Source organism: Heptranchias perlo, unplaced genomic scaffold (assembly GCF_035084215.1).
Source record: "Heptranchias perlo isolate sHepPer1 unplaced genomic scaffold, sHepPer1.hap1 HAP1_SCAFFOLD_338, whole genome shotgun sequence".
Lineage (NCBI taxonomy): Eukaryota > Metazoa > Chordata > Chondrichthyes > Hexanchiformes > Hexanchidae > Heptranchias > Heptranchias perlo.
Window position 1 is genome coordinate 82,291 of NW_027139350.1, and position 19,630 is coordinate 101,920.

The 19,630-nt window shown below is 46.7% G+C and overlaps 1 protein-coding gene across 1 annotated transcript in view; it reads left to right on the forward strand.

Annotated features, from left to right (window-relative positions):
* LOC137311462 (granulocyte colony-stimulating factor receptor-like) overlaps positions 1–19,630 on the forward strand; it is a 102,418-nt gene that overhangs the window by 73,386 nt on the left and 9,402 nt on the right. Inside the window, exons 10-11 of the mRNA XM_067978656.1 lie at positions 13,179–13,275; positions 15,288–15,369. Of these exons, the coding sequence (XP_067834757.1) occupies positions 13,179–13,275; positions 15,288–15,369 (179 nt within the window). The remainder of the gene's footprint in view (positions 1–13,178; positions 13,276–15,287; positions 15,370–19,630) is intronic.

A 19,630-nucleotide genomic window follows, 5' to 3' on the forward strand; every position in this document is an offset into this window, starting at 1 on the left:
CAGGAATATTTAATATCCAATCCTGCCCTTTTTTGAGCCAGGTCTCCGTTATCGCCACTACATCATATTCCCATGTGGCTATTTGCGCCTGCAGCTCACCAACCTTGTTTACCACACTTCGTGTGTTTACACACATGCACTGAAAACCTAGCTTAGACCTTCTCGTATTCTCTCTTAGTCTGATCCCACCTAATACTGTACTATTTCCTACTCTAGGGCTATCTGTCTCTCCCAATCCTTAGTTCACATTGTTTCTCCTTTCTAATGCTACATCCTGGTGCCCATCCCCCTGCCAAATTAGTTTAAACCCTCCCCCACAGCACCAGTGAACCTCCCCGCGAGGACATTGGTCCCGGCTCTGTTGAGGTGCAACCCGTCCATCTTGAACAGATCCCTCCAGCCCCAGAACTGGTCCCAATGCCCCAGGAATCTGAAGCCCTCCCTCCTGCACCATTTCTCCAGACACACATTAACCTGCCTTATCTTCCTATTCCTATCCTCACTAGTGCGAGGCACTGGGAGTAATCCAGAGATTACTACCTTTGAGGTCCTGCTTTTTAACTTCCTCCCTAGCTCCTGAAACTCTGAGGACCTCATCCCTTTTCCTTCCGATGTCATTGGTTCCCACATGGACCACAACTTGTGGCCATTCCTCTCCCCCCCCCCACCTCAGAATGTTCTGCACCCTCACAGTGATGTCCTTTACCCCGGCACCAGGGGGCCAACACACCATGTGGGATTCACGTCAGCGGTCAGAGAAGCGCCTGTCTGTCCCCCTGACTATCGAATCCCCTGTGATTACTGCATCTCTACACTTCACTGTGCCCCCCTGTGCAGTCCTTTGCCCCACGGTGCTATGCTCAGGACTGCACTCCTTCGAGGTGTCGTCACCCTCACTGAATACCAGTTTGAGAGTGGCCACACACCCAGACGATTCCTGCACTGCCTGCCTCTTCCTGCCCTTTCCGATGGCCCCACTTACTATCCTGAATTCTCTGTGTCTGTGGGGTGACCACCTCCTGGGACGGACGATCCAGGAAACCTTCAGCCTCCCTCATGCTCTGCAGTGACTCCAGTCGCCCCTCAAGCTCAGAAACCCTCACCTAGAGCTCGAGCAACTGGAGGCATTTCCTGCACACGTGGCCCTCCAGAACACATGAAACGTCCTGAAGTTCCCACATGGGGCAGGAATTGCAGGCAATGGGTCTCAGCAGCCCATCCATTATATTTAGAAACCTTATTTTTCTAAACTCCCTTTAGATACTCGATTATTATTAATTTACTTACTGTTTACTTAACCTGATTAACCGACCCTTTTATTCCAGGTCTCTCCGAGCTCCTCCTCTCTGTTCACTGTCACTCTCTCTGTTCTTAGTGAATGGGGCTCCTCCCCTGGTGCTCAGCATCACTTCTCTCGACTAAATAATCTATTTATTGATAGATAATTACTTTCTAGTCTGTTTTGTTTTTTTTCGCTTTTGAAAAATTTAGCACCTCCTTCCCCTCCACACCTAATTCCCACTCCCACCAAATTCTCAAGTTCCCACTCGGTTCACGATCTGCTCTCTTTGCGAATCTGCTCTGTGCTTCAGCCCTCTCAGATAAGAGAAGTAGGTGGGCAGATATGGACAGGTATGTAGGTAGAATTAGATAGCTTGGTACAGGCAGACAAATCGATAGATAGATAGAAATCTGGATAATAAAATAGATGCATATCGATAGACACAAACATACAAAATGTCAGACAGGAAAAGACCAACTGGACCATCCAGCCTGTCCCATACAGATGTGGTCAATAGACTCCCCACCTCCAGGTACCATGTAGTTTCCCGGGAGAGGTGAAAAAACTTATCAAAAGCCCAAGGTCAATTCGGAGAATAAATCTGGAAAATTCCTCTCCAATCCCTCCAGGTAATTGAAACTAGTCTGATCATCTTATTTCATACCTACGTCTTGAATGATGCAATCTCTACTCCAGTCAGGAGTCGGTTCAGCTCTCTCTTAACTGGGTACAACACAGGAGGAGGCCATTCGGTCCATCAAGTGCCAGCTCGTTGAAAGAGCTGTCCAATTAGTCCCACTCCCCTGCTCTTTCCCCATTGCCCTGTAAGTTTTTCCTTTCAAGTATTTATCTAATTCCCTTTTGAAAGTTATTATTGAATCTGCTTCCACCGCCCTTTCAGGAAGTGAATTCCAGATCATAACAACTCACTGCGTAAAAAATGTTTCCTCATCTCCCCTCTGGCTCTTTTGCCGATCACCTTAAATCTGTGTCCCCTGGTTACAGTCCCTCCTGCCAAACAGTTTCTCTTTATTTATTTTATCAAAACTGTTCATGATTTTGAACACCTCGATCAAATCTCCCCTTCACCTTCTCTGCTCTAAGGAGAACAACCCCAGCTTCTCCAGTCTCTCCACATAACTGAAGTCCCTCATCCCTGGAACCATTCTAGTAAATCTCTTCTGCACCCTCTCAAAGGCCTTGACATCCTTCCTAAAGTGCGGTGCCCAGAATTACTCCAGCTGGAGCCTAGCCTATAAACAATTACCATAGCTTCCTCTATTAATAAATCTCTTGAAGATGCACGAATGTGGCAGGGGGATGGGAACCGATGCAGGAAGTCAGTGGGAAATAAAATGGTGACAGAAACAAAAGGCAGTAAGGGAGAGTGTACAGAACATGACCGGACAGATGGTCTGAGAAAGCAGGGCAAAGACCAAGGGAAGTCTAGATTAAACTGCATTTATTTCAATGCAAGAAGTCTGATGGGCAAGGCAGATGAACTCAGGGCATGGATGGGTACATGGGACTGGGATGTTATAGCTATTACTGAAACATGGCTAAGGGAGGGGCAGGACTGGCAGCTCAATGTTCCAGGGTACAGATGCTATAGGAAAGATAGAGCAGGAGGTAAGAGAGGAGGGGGAGTTGCGTTCTTGATTAGGGAGAACATCACGGCAGTAGTGAGAGGGGATATATCCGAGGGTTCGCCCACTGAGTCCATATGGGTAGAACTGAAAAATAAGAAGGGAGAGATCACTTTGATAGGATTGTACTACAGACCCCCAAATAGTCAACGGGAAATTGAGGATCAAATATGTAAGGAGATTACAGACTGCTGCAAGAAAAAGAGGGTGGTAATAGTAGGGGACTTTAACTTTCCCAACATTGACTGGGACAGCCATAGCATTAGGGGCTTGGATGGAGAGAAATTTGTTGAGTGTATTCAGGAGGAATTTCTCATTCAGTATGTGGATGGCCCGACTAGAGAGGGGGCAAAACTTGACCTCCTCTTGGGAAATAAGGAAGGGCAGGTGACAGAAGTGTTGGTGAGGGATCACTTTGGGACAAGTGATCATAATTCCATTAGTTTTAAGATAGCTATGGAGAAGGATAGGTCTGGCCCAAAAGTTAAAATTCTAAATTGGGGAAAGGCCAATTTTGATGGTATTAGACAGGAACTTTCAGAAGTTGATTGGGAGAGTCTGTTGGCAGGCAAAGGGACGTCTGGTAAGTGGGAGGCTTTCAAAAGTGTGTTAACCAGGGTTCAGGGTAAGCACATTCCTTATAAAGTGAAGGGCAAGGCTGGTAGAAGTAGGGAACCTTGGATGACTCGGGAGATTGAGCAACTAGTCAAAAAGAAGAAGGAGGCATATGACATGCATAGGCAGCTGGGATCAAGTGGATCCCTTGAAGAGTATAGAGATTGCCGGAGTAGAGTTAAGAGAGAAATCAGGAGGGCAAAAAGGGGATATGAGATTGCTTTGGCAGATCAGGCAAAGGTGAATCCAAAGAGCTTCTACAAATACATAAAGGGCAAAAGGGTAACTAGGGAGAGAGTAGGGCCTCTTAAGGATCAACAAGGTCATCTATGTGCGGAACCACAAGAAATGGGTGAGATCCTGAATGAATATTTCACATCGGTATTTACGGTTGAGAAAGGCATGGATGTTAGGGAACTTGGGGAAATAAATAGTGATGTCTTGAGGAGTGTACATATTACAGAGAGGGAGGTGCTGGAAGTCTTAACGCGCATCAAGGTAGATAAATCTCCGGGACCTGATGAAATGTATCCCAGGACGTTATGGGAGGTTAGGGAGGAAATTGCGGGTCCCCTAGCAGAGATATTTGAATCATCCACCGCTACAGGTGAGGTGCCTGAAGATTGGAGGGTAGCAAATGTTGTGCCTTTGTTTAAGAAGGGCGGCAGGGAAAAGCCTGGGAACTACAGACCAGTGAGCCTGACATCTGTAGTGGGTAAGTTGTTAGAGGGTATTCTGAGGGACAGGATCTACAGGCATTTGGAGAGGCAGGGACTAATTAGGAACAGTCAGCATGGTTTTGTGAGAGGAAAATCATGTCTCACGAATTTGATTGAGTTTTTTGAAGGGGTAACCAAGAAGATAGATGAGGGCTGTGCAGTGGACGTGGTCTACATGGACTTCAGCAAAGCATTTGACAAGGTACCGCATGGTAGGTTGTTACATAAGGTTAAATCTCATGGGATCCAAGGTGAGGTAGCCAATTGGATACAAAATTGGCTTGACGACAGAAGACAGAGGGTGGTTGTAGAGGGTTGTTTTTCAAACTGGATGCCTGTGTCCAGCGGTGTGCCTCAGGGATCGGTGCTGGGTCCGCTGTTATTTGTTATTTATATTAATGATTTGGATGAGAATTTAGGAGGCATGGTTAGTAAGTTTGCAGATGACACCAAGATTGGTGGCATTGTCGACAGTGAAGAAGGTTATCTGGGATTGCAACGGGATCTTGATAAATTGGGCCAGTGGGCCGATGAATGGCAGATGGAGTTTAATTTAGATAAATGTGAGGTGACGCATTTTGGTAGATCGAATCGGGCCAGGACCTACTCCGTTAATGGTAGGGCGTTGGGGAGAGTTATAGAACAAAGAGATCTAGGAGTACAGATTCATAGCTCCTTGAAAGTGGAGTCACAGGTGGATAGGGTGGTGAAGAAGGCATTCGGCATGCTTGGTTTCATTGGTCAGAACATTGAATGCAGGAGTTGGGATGTCTTGTTGAAGTTGTACAGGGCATTGGTGAGGCCACACTTGGAGTACTGTGTACAGTTCTGGTCACCCTATTATAGAAAGGATATTATTAAACTAGAAAGAGTGCAGAAAAGATTTACAAGGATGCTACCGGGACTTGATGGTTTGACTTACAGGGAGAGGTTAGACAGACTGGGACTTTTTTCCCTGGAGAGTAGGAGGTTAAGGGGTGATCTTATAGAAGTCTATAAAATAATGAGGGGCATAGATAAGGTCGATAGTCAAAATCTTTTCCCAAAGGTAGGGGAGTCTATAACGAGGGGGCATAGATTTAAGGTGAGAGGGGAGAGATACAAAAGGGTCCAGAGGGGCATTTTTTTCACTCAAAGGGTGGTGAGTGTCTGGAACGAGCTGCCAGAGGCAGTAGTAGAGGCGGGTACAATTTTGTCTTTTAAAAAGCATTTGGACAGTTACATGGGTAAGATGGGTATAGAGGGATATGGGCCAAGTGCAGGCAATTGGGACTAGCTTAGTGGTATAAACTGGGCGACATGGACATGTTGGGCCGACGGGCCTGTTTCCATGTTGTAACTTCTATGATTCTATGCACAGTAAATCAGGACTCATCACATGAGCTGGCTGCCTGTCCCACAAGTCCACTATTCTCTGAGAGCAGGAGGGCTGTGAAACCTCGAACCTCTTTGTGCCTTTGTCTCATTTATAAGCATGACCCCTGCTCTTCCCCAACCAATCAAATTGAAATGATTTGTCATGCACGCAATCTAGGCCTTTCATTATTTTATAGACCTCAATCAGACCGCCCAAATCTACACTTCTCTAAAGTATAGAGACCCAGCTCTTTGAGTCTATCTGTGTAATTAAGCTGTTTTAAACTGGGAATTGATCTAATGACCCTCCTCTGCACCCTCTCCCTGAGCTTCAATTTCACCCACCGTGTGAGGAGACCAATACTGGACACAGGATTCTAACTGGGGCCTGACCAAAGCCTTGTACAAGGACAGAACAGTCTGCTTCATTTTGTGATGGTTAGCCCTGTGATTACAGCCCAGGACTCTATGTCCTTCAGCTATAGCTTCTCTATACTCTGTGCCGCTATTAATAAATCTCTTGAAGATACACAGTAAATCAGGACTCATCACATGAGCTGGCTGCCTGTCCCATAAGTCCACTATTCTCTGAGAGCATCGTCGTGAGCCTTTAGAGAGTTATGAACTATGATACCAAAACCTTTTTCTTTCACCACATGTTTCAGTTCAGTTCCCTGTAAGGTGTAAGTGTGCTTAGTGTTGGTCCTGCCCACATGCGTAACACTGCACTACTCTTCAGTTAAATACCATTTGCTAAATGTGGGCCCATTCCCCCAACACACCGAGATTTGCTTCAGTTGTTCACTCCACAGTCCTAACACTTACACAAATCTTTGTATCATCCCCCAACTCCTTTATCCAGGTCATTAATATAGATTGTAAAGAGCTAAGACCCTAACACCAATCCCTGTGGGACACCTCTGGTAACTGGTCACCCGGCAGATCCGCACCCATTGATAACAACTTTCTGCGAATTCTCAATCTGTGTAGCAGCTTCACACTAATTCCACAAGATTGAACCTTGAGTTTCCCTCATCCACCAACCGAGTAAGTTCTTCAAAAAATTCGCTCAATTTAGTGAGACACAACCTTCTTTTCCAGAAGCTATGTCCGGTGCTCCTTCTCACTTCTTTGTCCCGGGTGACTATACAGAGCATCTCTTATGATCCCTTCGAGCATTTTACCTATAACTGAAGTCAAACTAATCAACCTATAGTTCCTTGGTCCTGCCCTGTCCCCCTTTTTGAAAATTGAAACTATATGGGCATCCTTCCACTTCAAGGGAGCAGTCTCTGACTCTAGCGAGCTGTTAAAGATATGGACAAGGGGCTCACAAAGAAGCTTAGAACCATAGAATCATAGAATGGTTACAGCATAGAAGAAGGCCAATCTGCCCATCGTGCCTGTGCCGGCTCTTTGTAATCCAGTTAGTCCCAATCCCCCGCTCTTTCCCCGTATCCCTGCAAATTTTTTCCCTTCAAGTATTTAACCAATTCCTTTTTGAAAGTTATTATTGAATCTGCTTCCACCACCCTTTCAGGCAGTGCATTCCAGATCATAACAACTCGCTGCGTAAAAAAGTTTTTCCTCATGTCGCCTTTGGTTCTTTTACCAATCACCTTAAATCTGTGTCCTCTGATTCTCGACACTTCCGCCAATGGGAACAGTTTCTCTTTATTTACTTTATCTAAACTCTTCATGATTTTGAACACTTCTATCAAATCTCCTCTTACCTTCTCTGTTCTAAGAACAATCCCAGCTTCTCCAGTCTATCCACGTAACTAAAGTCCCTCATCCCTGGAACCATTCTAGTAAATCTTTTCTGCACCCTCTTCACTTTAGGAAGCCTTCACATCTTTCCTAAAGTGCAGTGCCCAGAACTGGACACATTACTCTAGTTGTGGCCGAACCAGTGTTTTATAAAGGTTCATCATAACTTCCTTGTTTTTGTACTCTATGCCTCTATTTATAAAGCCCAGGATCCCGTATGCTTTTTTAACCACTTTCTCAACCTGTCCTGCCACCTTCAAAGATTTGTGTTCATATATCCCCAGATGTCTCTGTTCCTGCATCCCCTTTGAGAATTGTACCATTTAGTTTATAAAGCATGTGTTTTATCTCTTTAAGGACCCTCTGGGTCAGCAGATAATCTCTTTTAAGGTTTCTAATTCTTTCTAAGGTTATTCCCCATCTATTTTTAAATTTAAAGCAGTGTAGCTTCCTGCTGGGAGAGGCCCCCTGCTGGGAGAGGCCCCCCTGCTGGGAGATGAACATCGTGTTCAGGATTACAGACTGATGTGAAGTAATCACTTAATACCCCTTTTATTCCAGGAGTCCATTCCAGTCTGTATCTGCGACTCTTTCAGTAGCAGGGTGACAGGAAGGGACAGAGTTTAACGGTAATAGTGCATCAGCGAATAAGGTCAAATCAGGGATAAATAGTAAAAAGTTAAAATTATCTGAATGCATGAAGCATTTATAACAAGATAGATGAATTAATGGCACAAATAGAGATAAATGGGTTTGATCTAATCGCCATTACTGAGATGTCGTTGCCAGGTGACCAAGGTTGGGAACAAAATACGCCAGGGTACTTGACGTTTCGAAAAGACAGATAAAATGGAAAAGGAGGGAGGGTAACCCTGATAATAAAGAATGAGATAAGGAGAGTGGTGAGAAAGGATCTCGGCTCAGAAAATGAGGATTTAGAATCAGTCTGGGTGGCGATAAGAAACAACAAGGGACAGAAAACACTGGTGGGAGTAGTTTACAGGCCCCCTAATAATAGTTATACTGTTGGACAGAGTATTTATCAAGAAATAAGAGGAGCTTGTAACAAAGGTAATGCAATAATGGGTGGGGGACTTTAATCTTCATATGGACTGGACAAATCAAATTAAAGTAGTCTGGAGGATGAGTTCATGGAATGCATTCGAGACAGTTTCCTAGAGCAATACATCATGGAACCAATCAGGGAACAGGCTATTTTAGATCTTGTCTTGTGTAATGAGACAGGGTTAATTAATAATCTCATTGTAAGGGACCCTCTGGGGAAGAGTGATCATAATATGATAGAATTTCACATTGAGTTCGAGAGTGATGTGCTTAAGTCCGAAACTAGAGTCTTAAACTTAAACAAAGCCAATTACATAGGTATGAGGGGCGAGTTGACTAAGGTGGATTGAGAAATTAGATTAAAGGATGTGACAGTAGATAAGCAATGCCGAACATTTAAAGAAATATTTCATAATTTTCAACGAATATACATTCCATTGAGAAATAGAAACTTCATGGGTAAAGTGATCCCTCCATCGCTAACTAAAGAAGGATAGTATTAGATTCAAAGAAGAGGCTTATAATGTTGCCAAGTAGAGTATTAAGCCTGAGGATTGGGAGAGTTTTAGAAACCAGCAAAGGATGACCAAAACATTGATAGAGGGAGAAAATAGAATGAGAGTAAACTAGCAAGAAATATCAAAACAAGTTGTAAGAACTTCTCCAAGTATGTAGAATCAGAGAATCAGAGAAAATTTATGGCACAGAAGGAGGCCATTCGGCCCATCGTGTCCATGCCAGCCGAAAATGAGCCACCCAGCCTAATCCCACTTTCCAACACTTGCCCTGTAGGTTGGGGCACTTCAGGTGCACATCCAGGTACTTTTTAAATGAGTTGAGGGTTTCTGCCTCTACCACCCTCTCAGGCAGTGAGTTCCAGACCCCCACCACCAACTGCGTGAAAAAACTTTTCCTCAGCTCCCCTCTAATCCTTCTACCAATCATTTTAAATCTGTGTAAAAATGAAGAGATTAGCGAAGGTAAACATGGGTCCCTTAGAGTCAGAGACAGGAGAAATTATAATGGGGAATAAGGAAATGGCAGAGACGTTGAACAAATATTTTGTATCTGTCTGCACAGTAGAAGACACAAAAAACATACCAGAAATAGTGGGGGACCAAGGGGCTAATGAGAGTGAGGAACTTAAAGTAATTAAGATCAGTAAAGAAAAAGTACTGGAGAAATTAATGGGACCAAAAGCCGACAGATCCCATGGACCTGATGGCCTACATCTTAAGGTTCTAAAAGAGGTGGCTGCAGAGATAGTGGATGCATTGATTGTGATCTTCCAGAATTCCCAAGATTCCAGAACGGTCCCAGTGGATTGGAAGGTAGCAAATGTAACCCCACTATTCATGAAAGGAGGGAGAGAGAAAACAGGAAACTACAGGCCGGTTAGCCTGACATCAGTCGTCGGGAAAACGCTGGAATCCATTATTAAGGAAGTGGTGATTTAGAAAATCATAATATCATCAGGCAGAGTAAACATGGATTTATGAACTGCGTACAGTTCTGGTCACCACATTACAGGAAAGATGTGATTGCCCTAGAGAGGGTGCAGAGGAGATTTACGAGGATGTTGCCAGGACTTGAGAATTTTAGCTGTGAGAAAAGATTGGATAGACTGGGGTTGTTTTCTTTGGAACAGAGGAGGCTGAGGGGAGATTTAGTTCAGGTGTATAAAATTATGAGGGGTCCAGATAGAGTGGATAGGAAGGAATTATTTCCCTTAGCAGAGAGTCAGTGACCAGGGGGCATAGATTTAAAGTGATTGGCAGATGAATTAGAGGGGAGCTGAGGAGAATTCTTTTCACCCAGAGGGTGGTGGGGGTCTGGAACTCACTGCCTGAGAGGGTGGGAGAGGCAGAAACCCTCAACTCATTTAAAAAGTACCTGGATGTGCACCTGAAGTGCCGTAACCTACAGGGCTACGGACCAAGTGCTGGAAAGTGGGATTAGGCTGGGTGGCTCATTTCTGGCCAGTACGGACACAATGGGCCGAATGGCCTCCTTCTGCGCTGTAACTTTCAATGATTTTATGAAAGGGAAATTGTGTTTGACAAATCTATTGGAGATTTTTGAGGATGTAACTACCAGAGTAGATAAAAGGGGAACCAGTGGATGTAATACATTTGGATTTTCAAAAGGCATTCGATAAGGTACCACACATAAGATACACAAGTTAAAGGCTCATGGAATTAAGGGCAATATATTAGCATGGATTGAGGATTGGTTAACGGACAGAAAACAGAGTAGGGATAAACGAGTCATTTTCAGGTTGGCAGGCTGTAACTAGTGGGGTGCCGCAAGGATCAGTGCTTGGGCCTCAGCTATTCACAATCGATATTCATGACTTAGATGAAGGGACCGAGTATAATGTATCCAAGTTTGCTGATGATACAAAGCTAGGTGGGAAAGTAAGCTGTGAGGAAAGTAAACTGCAAAGGGATATAGACAGATTAAGTGAGTGGGCAAGAATCATAGAATCATAGAATCATAGAAGTTACAACATGGAAACAGGCCCTTCGGCCCAACATGTCCATGTCGCCCAGTTTATACCACTAAGCTAGTCCCAATTGCCTGCACTTGGCCCATATCCCTCGATACCCATCTTCCCCATGTAACTGTCCAAATGCTTTTTAAGAGACAAAATTGTACCCGCCTCTACTACTGCCTCTGGCAGCTCGTTCCAGACACTCACCACCCTTTGAGTGAAAAAATTGCCCCTCTGGATCCTTTTGTATCTCTCCCCTCTCACCGGTGGCAGATAGAATATAGTGTGGGAAAATGTGAGGATATGAATGTAAAAGGTATGATCAGTAAGTTCGCTGATGATACAAAAATTGGTAGGGTGGTAAATAGCGAGGAGGATAGCCTCAGTCTGCAGGACGATATAGATGGGTTGGTCAGATGGGCGGAACAGTGGCAAATGGAATTTAACCCGGAAAAGTGCGAGGTGATGCACTTTGGAGGGACTAACAAGGCAAGGGAATACACAATGAATGGGAGGACCCTAGGCAAGACAGAGGGTCAGAGGGATCTTGGTGTGCAAGTTCACAGATCCCTGAAGGCGGCGGAACAGGTAGATAAGGTGGTAAAGAAGGCATATGGGATACTTGCCTTTATTAGCCGAGGCATAGAATATAAGAGCAAGGAGGTTATGATGGAGCTGTATAAAACACTGGTTAGGCCACAGCTGGAGTACTGTGTGCAGTTCTGGTCGCCACACTACAGGAAGGATGTGATCGCTTTGGAGAGGGTGCAGAGGAGATTCACCAGGATGTTACCAGGGCTGGAGCGCTTCAGCTATGAAGAGAGACTGGGAAGATTGGGTTTGTTTTCCTTGGAGCAGAGGAGGCTGAGGGGGGACATGATTGAGGTGTACAAAATTATGAGGGGCATAGATAGGATGGATACTAAGGAGCTTTTTCCCTTCGTTGAGGGTTCTATAACAAGGGGACATAGATTCAAGGTAAAAGGCGGGAGGTTTAGAGGGGATTTGAGAAAGAACTTTTTCACCCAGAGGGTGGTTGGAGTCTGGAACTCACTGCCTGAAAGGGTTGTGGAGGCAGGAACCCTCACAACATTCAAGAAGCATTTGGATGAGCACTTGAAATGCCATAGCATACAAGGCTACGGACCAAATGCTGGAATATGGGATTAGAGTAGACAGGGCTGATGGCCGGCGCGGACACGATGGGCCGAAGGGCCTCTATCCGTGCTGTATAACTCTATGACTCTATGACTCTATGACCTTGGTAGGAAAAATAGAAAAACAGAATATTTTTGAAATGGTGAAAACTATGAAATGTTGGTGTTCAGAGGGATTTGAAAGTCCTTGTCAACGAAACACAGAAAGTGAACATGCAGGTACAGCAAGCAATTAGGAAAGCAAATGATATGTTGGCCTTTAGTGCAACGGGGTTAGAGTACAGAAGTAAGGAAATCTGACTACAATTGTACAGGGCTTTGGTGAGAGCTCACCTGGAGTACTGTGTACAGTTTTCCTTATCGAAGGAAGGATAGACTTGCCTTAGAGGCGGTGCAACAGAGGTTCACTAGATTGATTCCTGGGATGAGAGGATTGTCCTGTGAGGAGAGATTGAGTCGAATGGGCCTATACTCTCTGGAATTTAGAAGAGTGAGAGGAGATCACATTGAAACATATAAGATTCTGAGAGGACTTGACAGGGTAGATGCTGAGAGGCTGTTTCCCCTGGCTGGAGAGTCTAGAACAAGGGGGCATAGTCTCAGGATAAGGGGTCGGCCATTTAGGACTGAGATGAGAAAACCTTTCTTCACTCAGAGAATTGTGAATATTTGGAATTCTCCACCCCAGAGGGCTGTGGATACTCAGTCATTGAGTATATTCAAGGCTGAGATCGATAAATTGTTGAATTCTAAGGGAATCAAGGGATATGGGGTTCGGGTGGGAAAGTGGAGTTGAGGTGGAAGATCAGCCATGATCTGATTGAGGGGCCGGATGGCCTACTCCCACTCCTATTTCTTATGTACTTATGAAAGAGAAAGAGAGAAGCAGAGAGAGAGAGGCAGAGAGATAGCCGCAGGGGGACAGGTAGAGAGGGAGAGAGGGACTGGCAGAGAGACAGAGAGAGGTACAGGCAGACAGAGAGAGAGGCAGACAGGACAGGGCAGGTGCTGTCTGAAGGGATTTAGTAGATTTTGAAGAGATTGCTGAAGTAACTATCCTTCGTTCTCCTTCAGAAGATGGAGATATGGGGACCATCCTTGCTTCACTCTGCACACTTTTCCTCTTCCTGATGTCACTTCAGCTGCTGATGTGCTTTATTCGGCGAAACGTGTAAGGACCTCAATCCCGTAATAAGTACAACAGGACATCGCGGCCCGAATATTCATCGTTTATACGGTGCTCTGAAGAACAAGGAATCTGAGTCAACTAGCAGCACCTGTGATGTGTGTCTCTGTATTTATTAGTCAGTGTCACACCGTGATGTGTGTCTCTCTATTTATTAGTCAGTGTCACACTGTGATGTGTGTCTCTCTATTTATTAGTCAGTGTCACACTGTGATGTGTGTCTCTTTATTTATTAGTCAGTGTCACACTGTGATGTGTGTCTCTGTATTTATTAGTCAGTGTCAAAATTATGAGGGGCACAGATAGGATGGATACTAAGGAGCTTTTTCCCTTCGTTGAGGGTTCTATAACACGGGGACATAGATTCAAGGTAAAAGGCGGGAGGTTTAGAGGGGATTTGAGAAAGAACTTTTTCACCCAGAGGGTGGTTGGAGTCTAGAACTCACTGCCTGAAAGGGTTGTGGAGGCAGGAACCCTCACAACATTCAAGAAGCATTTGGATGAGCACTTGAAATGCCATAGCATACAAGGCTACGGACCAAATGCTGGAATATGGGATTAGAGTCGACAGGGCTGATGGCCGGCACGGACACGATGGGCCGAAGGGCCTCTATCCGTGCTGTATGACTCTATGACTCTATGACTCTATGTGTGTCTCTCTATTTATTCGTCAGTGTCACACCGTGATGTGTGTCTCTCTATTTATTCGTCAGTGTCACACCGTGATGTGTGTCTCTGTATTTATTAGTCAGTGTCACACTGTGATGTGTGTCTCTATATTTATTGGTCATTGTCACACCGTGATGTGTGTCTCTCTATTTATTCGTCAGTGTCACACTGTGATGTGTGTCTCTTTATTTATTAGTCATTGTCACACCGTGATATGTGTCTCTGTATTTATGCTGCCCTTGTCCTTCTAGGTGGTAGAGGTCGCGGGTTTGGGAGGTGCTGTCGTAGATGCCTTAGCGAGTTGCTGCAGTGCATCCTGTGGATGGTACACACTGCAGCCACAGTGCGCCGGTGGTGAAGGGAGTGAATGTTTAGGGTGGTGGATGGGGTGCCAATCAAGTGGGCTGCTTTGTCCTGGATGGTGTCGAGCTTCTTGAGTGTTGTTGGAGCTGCACTCATCCAGGCAAGTGGAGAGTATTCCATCACACTCCTGACTTGTGCCTTGTAGATGGTGGAAAGGCTCTGGGGAGTCAAGAGGTGAGTCACTCGCCGCAGAATACCCAGCCTCTGACCTGCTCTTGTTGCCACAGTATTTATATGGCTGGTCCAGTTAAGTTTCTGGTCAATGGTGACCCCCAGGATGTTGATGGTGGGGGATTCGGCGATGGTAATACCATTGAATGTCAAGGGGAGGTGGTTGGACTCTCTCTTGTTGGAGATGGTCATTGCCTGGCACTTGTCTGGTGCGAATGTTACTTGCCACTTATGAGCCCAAGCCTGGATGTTGTCCAGGTCTTGCTGCATGCGGGCTCGGACTGCTTCATTATTTGAGGCGTTGCGAATGGAACTGAACACTGTGCAGTCATCAGCGAACATCCCCATTTCTGACCTTATGATGGAGGCTTCCACTTGTTGGTGAGACAGTAATGGCGGGACATGAAGTTCAGATGCTGGTCAGAAGAAATAAAGGGAAGTTCGGAAAAATTCTGTAAATAGATGGGACCAGGAAACTGGAATCCTCGCTCACATTGTTGATGCAGATTGCATGAATTGTTGGAATATTGTCGGGTATGGGGAGCGAGCAGGAGAGTGGAATGTGGCCAATATCCCTGGCACAGTCTTGGTGCTGTGATAGGGTTGCCAACTCTGGTTGGATGTATTCCTGGAGGTCTGATCACATGATCTCCCATCTTGAGCTGCCCCTCCCCCACACTATCTGTCATTCTATTTCACACAGTTCATTTACGAGATGCTTTTCAAGTTGTTCACGGTGTCATAGTCACTGTGTTGCCAATATTTATGGCTAATGTGTTTGTTGTGACTCACAGGATGACAGGGAACCTTTGGCCCAAGATACCAGACCCTGCAAACAGCAGCCTGAGCAGCTGGATCCCAGAGACCCGACACCAGGTAACAACTTCCATGTCACTGTCATATGAAGGGGAAGCTGGAGCTGAAATTCCAGAGCTTCCCAGACACACTCACCAAACAAATCAGCATTTCACCAACAAACATTCCCTGCAATTCCACTCATGCTAGTGAGTACAGAAATAGGAAGATAAGACAGGTTAATTTGTGGCTATGGTGCAGGAGGGAGGGCTTCAGATTCCTGGGGCTTTGGGACCAGTTCTGGGGCAGGAGGGAGCTGTTCAAGATGGACAGGTTGCACCTCAACAGAGCTGGGACCAATGATCTCACGGGGAGGTTCACTAGTGCTGTGGGGGAGGGTTTAAACTAATTTGGAAGAGGGATGGGCACCAGGATGTCGCATTAGAGAGGAGAAACAATGTGCACAGAGGATTGGGAGAGACAGATAGCACCAGAGTAGGAAATAGTACACTATTAGGTGGGATCAGACTAAGAGAGAATACGAGAAGGTCTAAGACAGGTTTAGAGTGCAGGTGTGTAAACGCACAAAGTGTGGTAAACAAGGTTGGTGAGCTGCAGGCGCAAATAGCCACATGGGAATATGATGTAGTGGCGATAACGGAGACCTGGCTCAAAAAAGGGCAGGATTGGATATTAAATATTCCTGGATATAATGAGCTCAATTTTCAAGCTGAAGTGCGAGTGCGTTGGGCCGGGTGGGCTCTGAAAATCGGGGAAATCCCGTGCGGGTGAGGAAGCCGGCTCCAACCCACCGACGGGTCTGTGTGTGCGCGCGCCTCATGAATGTGGAAGTGCCAGTGGCAAATAAAGCCGGCGGGATATTTTAAAATTCGTTCATGGGATGTGGGCGTCACTGGCGAGGCCGGCATTTATTGCCCATCCCTAATTGCCCTTGAGAAGGTGGTGGTGAGCCGCCTTCTTGAACCGCTGCAGTCCGTGTGGTGAAGGTTCTCCCACAGTGCTGTTAGGAAGGGAGTTCCAGGATTTTGACCTGGCGATGATGAAGGAACAGCGATATATTTCCAAGTCGGGATGGTGTGTGACTTGGAGGGGAACGTGCAGGTGGTGTTGTTCCCATGTGCCTGCTGCCCTTGTCCTTCTAGGTGGTAGAGGTCACGGGTTTGGGAGGTGCTGTCGAAGAAGCCTTGGCGAGTTGCTGCAGTGCATCTTGTAGATGGTACACACTGCAGCCACTGTGTGTCGGTGGTGAAGGGAGTGAATGTTTAGGGTGGTGGATGGGGTGCCAATCAAGCGGGCTGTTTTGTCCTGGATGGTGTCGAGCTTCTTGAGTGTTGTTGGAGATGCACTCATCCAGGCAAGTGGAGAGTATTCCATCACACTCCTGACTTGTGCCTTGTAGATGGTGGAAAGGCTTAGGGGAGTCAGGAGGTGAGTCACTCGCCGCAGAATACCCAGCCTCTGACCTGCTCTCGTAGCCACAGTATTTATATGGCTGGTCCAGTTAAATTTCTGGTCAACGGTGATGCCCAGGATGTTGATGGTGGGGGATTCGGCGATGGTAATGCCGTTGAATGTCAAGGGGAGGTGGTTAGACTCTCTCTTGTTGGAGATGGTCATTGCCTGGCACTTGTCTGGCGTGAATGTTACTTGCCACTTATGAGCCCAAGCCTGGATGTTGTCCTGGTCTTGCTGTATGTGGGCATGGACTGCTTCATTATCTGAGGGGTTGAGAATGGAACTGAACACTGTGCAATCATCAGCGAACATCCCCATTTCTGACCTTATGATGGAGGGAAGGTCATTGATGAAGCAGCTGAAGATGGTTGGGCCTAGGACACTGCCCTGAGGAACTCCTGCAGCAATATCCTGGGGCTGAGATGATTGGCCTCCAACAACCACTACCATCTTCCTTTGTGCTAGGTATGACTCCAGCCACTGGAGAGTTTTCCCCCGATTCCCATAGTTAACACAGTTATTTAGATTCTTTAAGTATTTGAGGTAGTTAATTTCATGGTGATTGAGGCAGGAGACCGATTTTCATTCAGACACAGTGTGTTTCCCATGTTTTAGGAGATGTGTTTCAGGCAGCAGCCAGTTGGATATTGAAATGCCTGTTTGACAGATGGGGATAAAAGGTGAGTTATTGCAACAAATCAGCATTTCACCCTGGTCTTTCAGACAAACTTGTCACTGGGAGATCTTTGTGTTTACACTGAAAATTCTTAGTTTCCACTCAGGATTCTTCTGTTTACACATATTTACCAACTTTTCGGACCCCCTCAAACTGACACCATCAGGATGGGGGGCGTCATGGCTGCATTCACCACTTCATCCGAGGACGAGCAACATCACCAGCCTCGCCAGGCACGGCGTCCACCTCCGCCACGTGGAGCTACACAAGACAGTGCTGCATCAGACACCCGCACAAGAGCACAGAGGGCAACAACAGAGGGAGCAATGTTGTAGGAGGCACTCCCCTCGCCACAGGGCCTACAAACCGAGGCTCAGTTTCCTGGACCTCTCTGAGGAGCAGTGCATACGGAGGCTCAGAGTCAGTCGCCAGGTAGTCGCAGACATCTGCAGCCTCCTTCATTCCGAACTGCTCCCGGCTGGGCCAAGCAGCATCTCCTTATCTGTCGCTGTCAAAGTCACTTCTTTACCTCCGGATCATTCCAGGGTGCCACCGGGGACATCGCCGGGGTCTCTCAGTCGTCTGCACACAATTGCATAAGGCAGGTCACCGATGGCTTGTTTCGCAGGGCCTCGCATTACGTCAACTTCCCCATGGACAACCTCAGCCAGACGGAGAGGGCAGTGGGATTCCATGCTGTGGCTGGCTTCCCACGGGTGCAGGGTGTAATCGATTGCACCCATATAGTAATACGAGCACCTCCACACGAGCCAGGACTGTTCATCAACAGGAAGGGCTCTCACTCCATCAACACTCAGCTCGTTTGTGACCACCGCAAGAGATTCCTTGACGTGTGCGCCAGATTCCCTGGCAGCTGCCACGATTCCTTCATCCTTCGGGAATCCAACATCCTGAGGCTGTTCCACGCACCGAACACCCGTAAGGTGTGACTCCTCGGGGACAAGAGATACCCCCTGCACACGTGGCTCATGACACCTCTGATGAACCCCATCACTGAGCACAGCGTCGATATAACGACAGTCACATCGCTACCAGGGCTACAATTGAACATGTTATAGGGCTGCTCAAGATGCGATTTAGGTGCCTTGATCGTTCTGGGAGAGCTTCAATACGCACCAGACAGAGTGGGACACATTATAGTCGTGAGTTGTGCCCTGCACAACATGGCACAACAGAGAGGGGGCCGCTGGAGGAGGAGGAGGAGGAGGAGGAGGAGGGTGAACCCATGGGCAGAGCAGTGGCTCACCTGGCTGCTCGTGAGGCCAGGGAGTCACTGATATGTGAACGGTTCTCCTAACATCAGACAGTGTGAAGAGTCCAGTCCTCACCGCCTGGATAGAGAAGCGGCCACACCAGCCCCCTCCCCCGCCCCGACTCTGCACAAAACAGTCCTGCACTGCATAAAGACCCATTGTAGAGTGACCCAATGGGTGGCATCAAGTGTCGGCGTTCATGGTGAACCTCATGAAAGGGCCTCATTACAGAAACCAGTCCAGAATGGGCAAGATGTGGCAGTATTGGTGAGAATGATAACATTTAATGTGAATATAACAAAAACTAAATTTAAATGAAAAACATGACCGTCTGTCAGACACCCTTGTGCATCCCCTTCGTGCTCACAAAACCTTCGCCTTCCTTTTCCTGCCGCTTCTACGTGGTGCATCCCCTGTGGCTGCAGCAGAGGGAGTGGCAGGTTGCTCATGTCCATGCCCTGACTGTTTAGATGCTTTGGGCCTTCACCCTCTGGGTTTTGGAGCCTGTGAGGGCCCCTCCAAAGACAGTTTTGTCCAGGGCAACTACATCTGCAGTAAGTGTCTGCAGCTCGAGGAACTTTGGCTGCAGACATTGCGATGCATCAGGGAGGGAGAAAGTTACCTGGACACTTTGATCCAGGAGGCAGTCACGCCCCTTAGACTAAATACTGTAGAATTGGCACATGGTCAGGGACAGGAGGGTGTGACTGCGAGTGAGGCAGGTACGGGGATCCAGGAGGTAGCATTGCAGGAGCCTCAGTCCCTGAGCTTGTCCAACAGATACGAGGTACAGGGTAAATCAGATCAGAGAGATGAATGCGTGGCTCAAAGATTGGTGTGGGAGAAGTGGGTTTCGATTCGTGGAGCACTGACACCAGTACTGGGGAAAGAGGGAGCTGTTCTGTTGGGAGGGGCT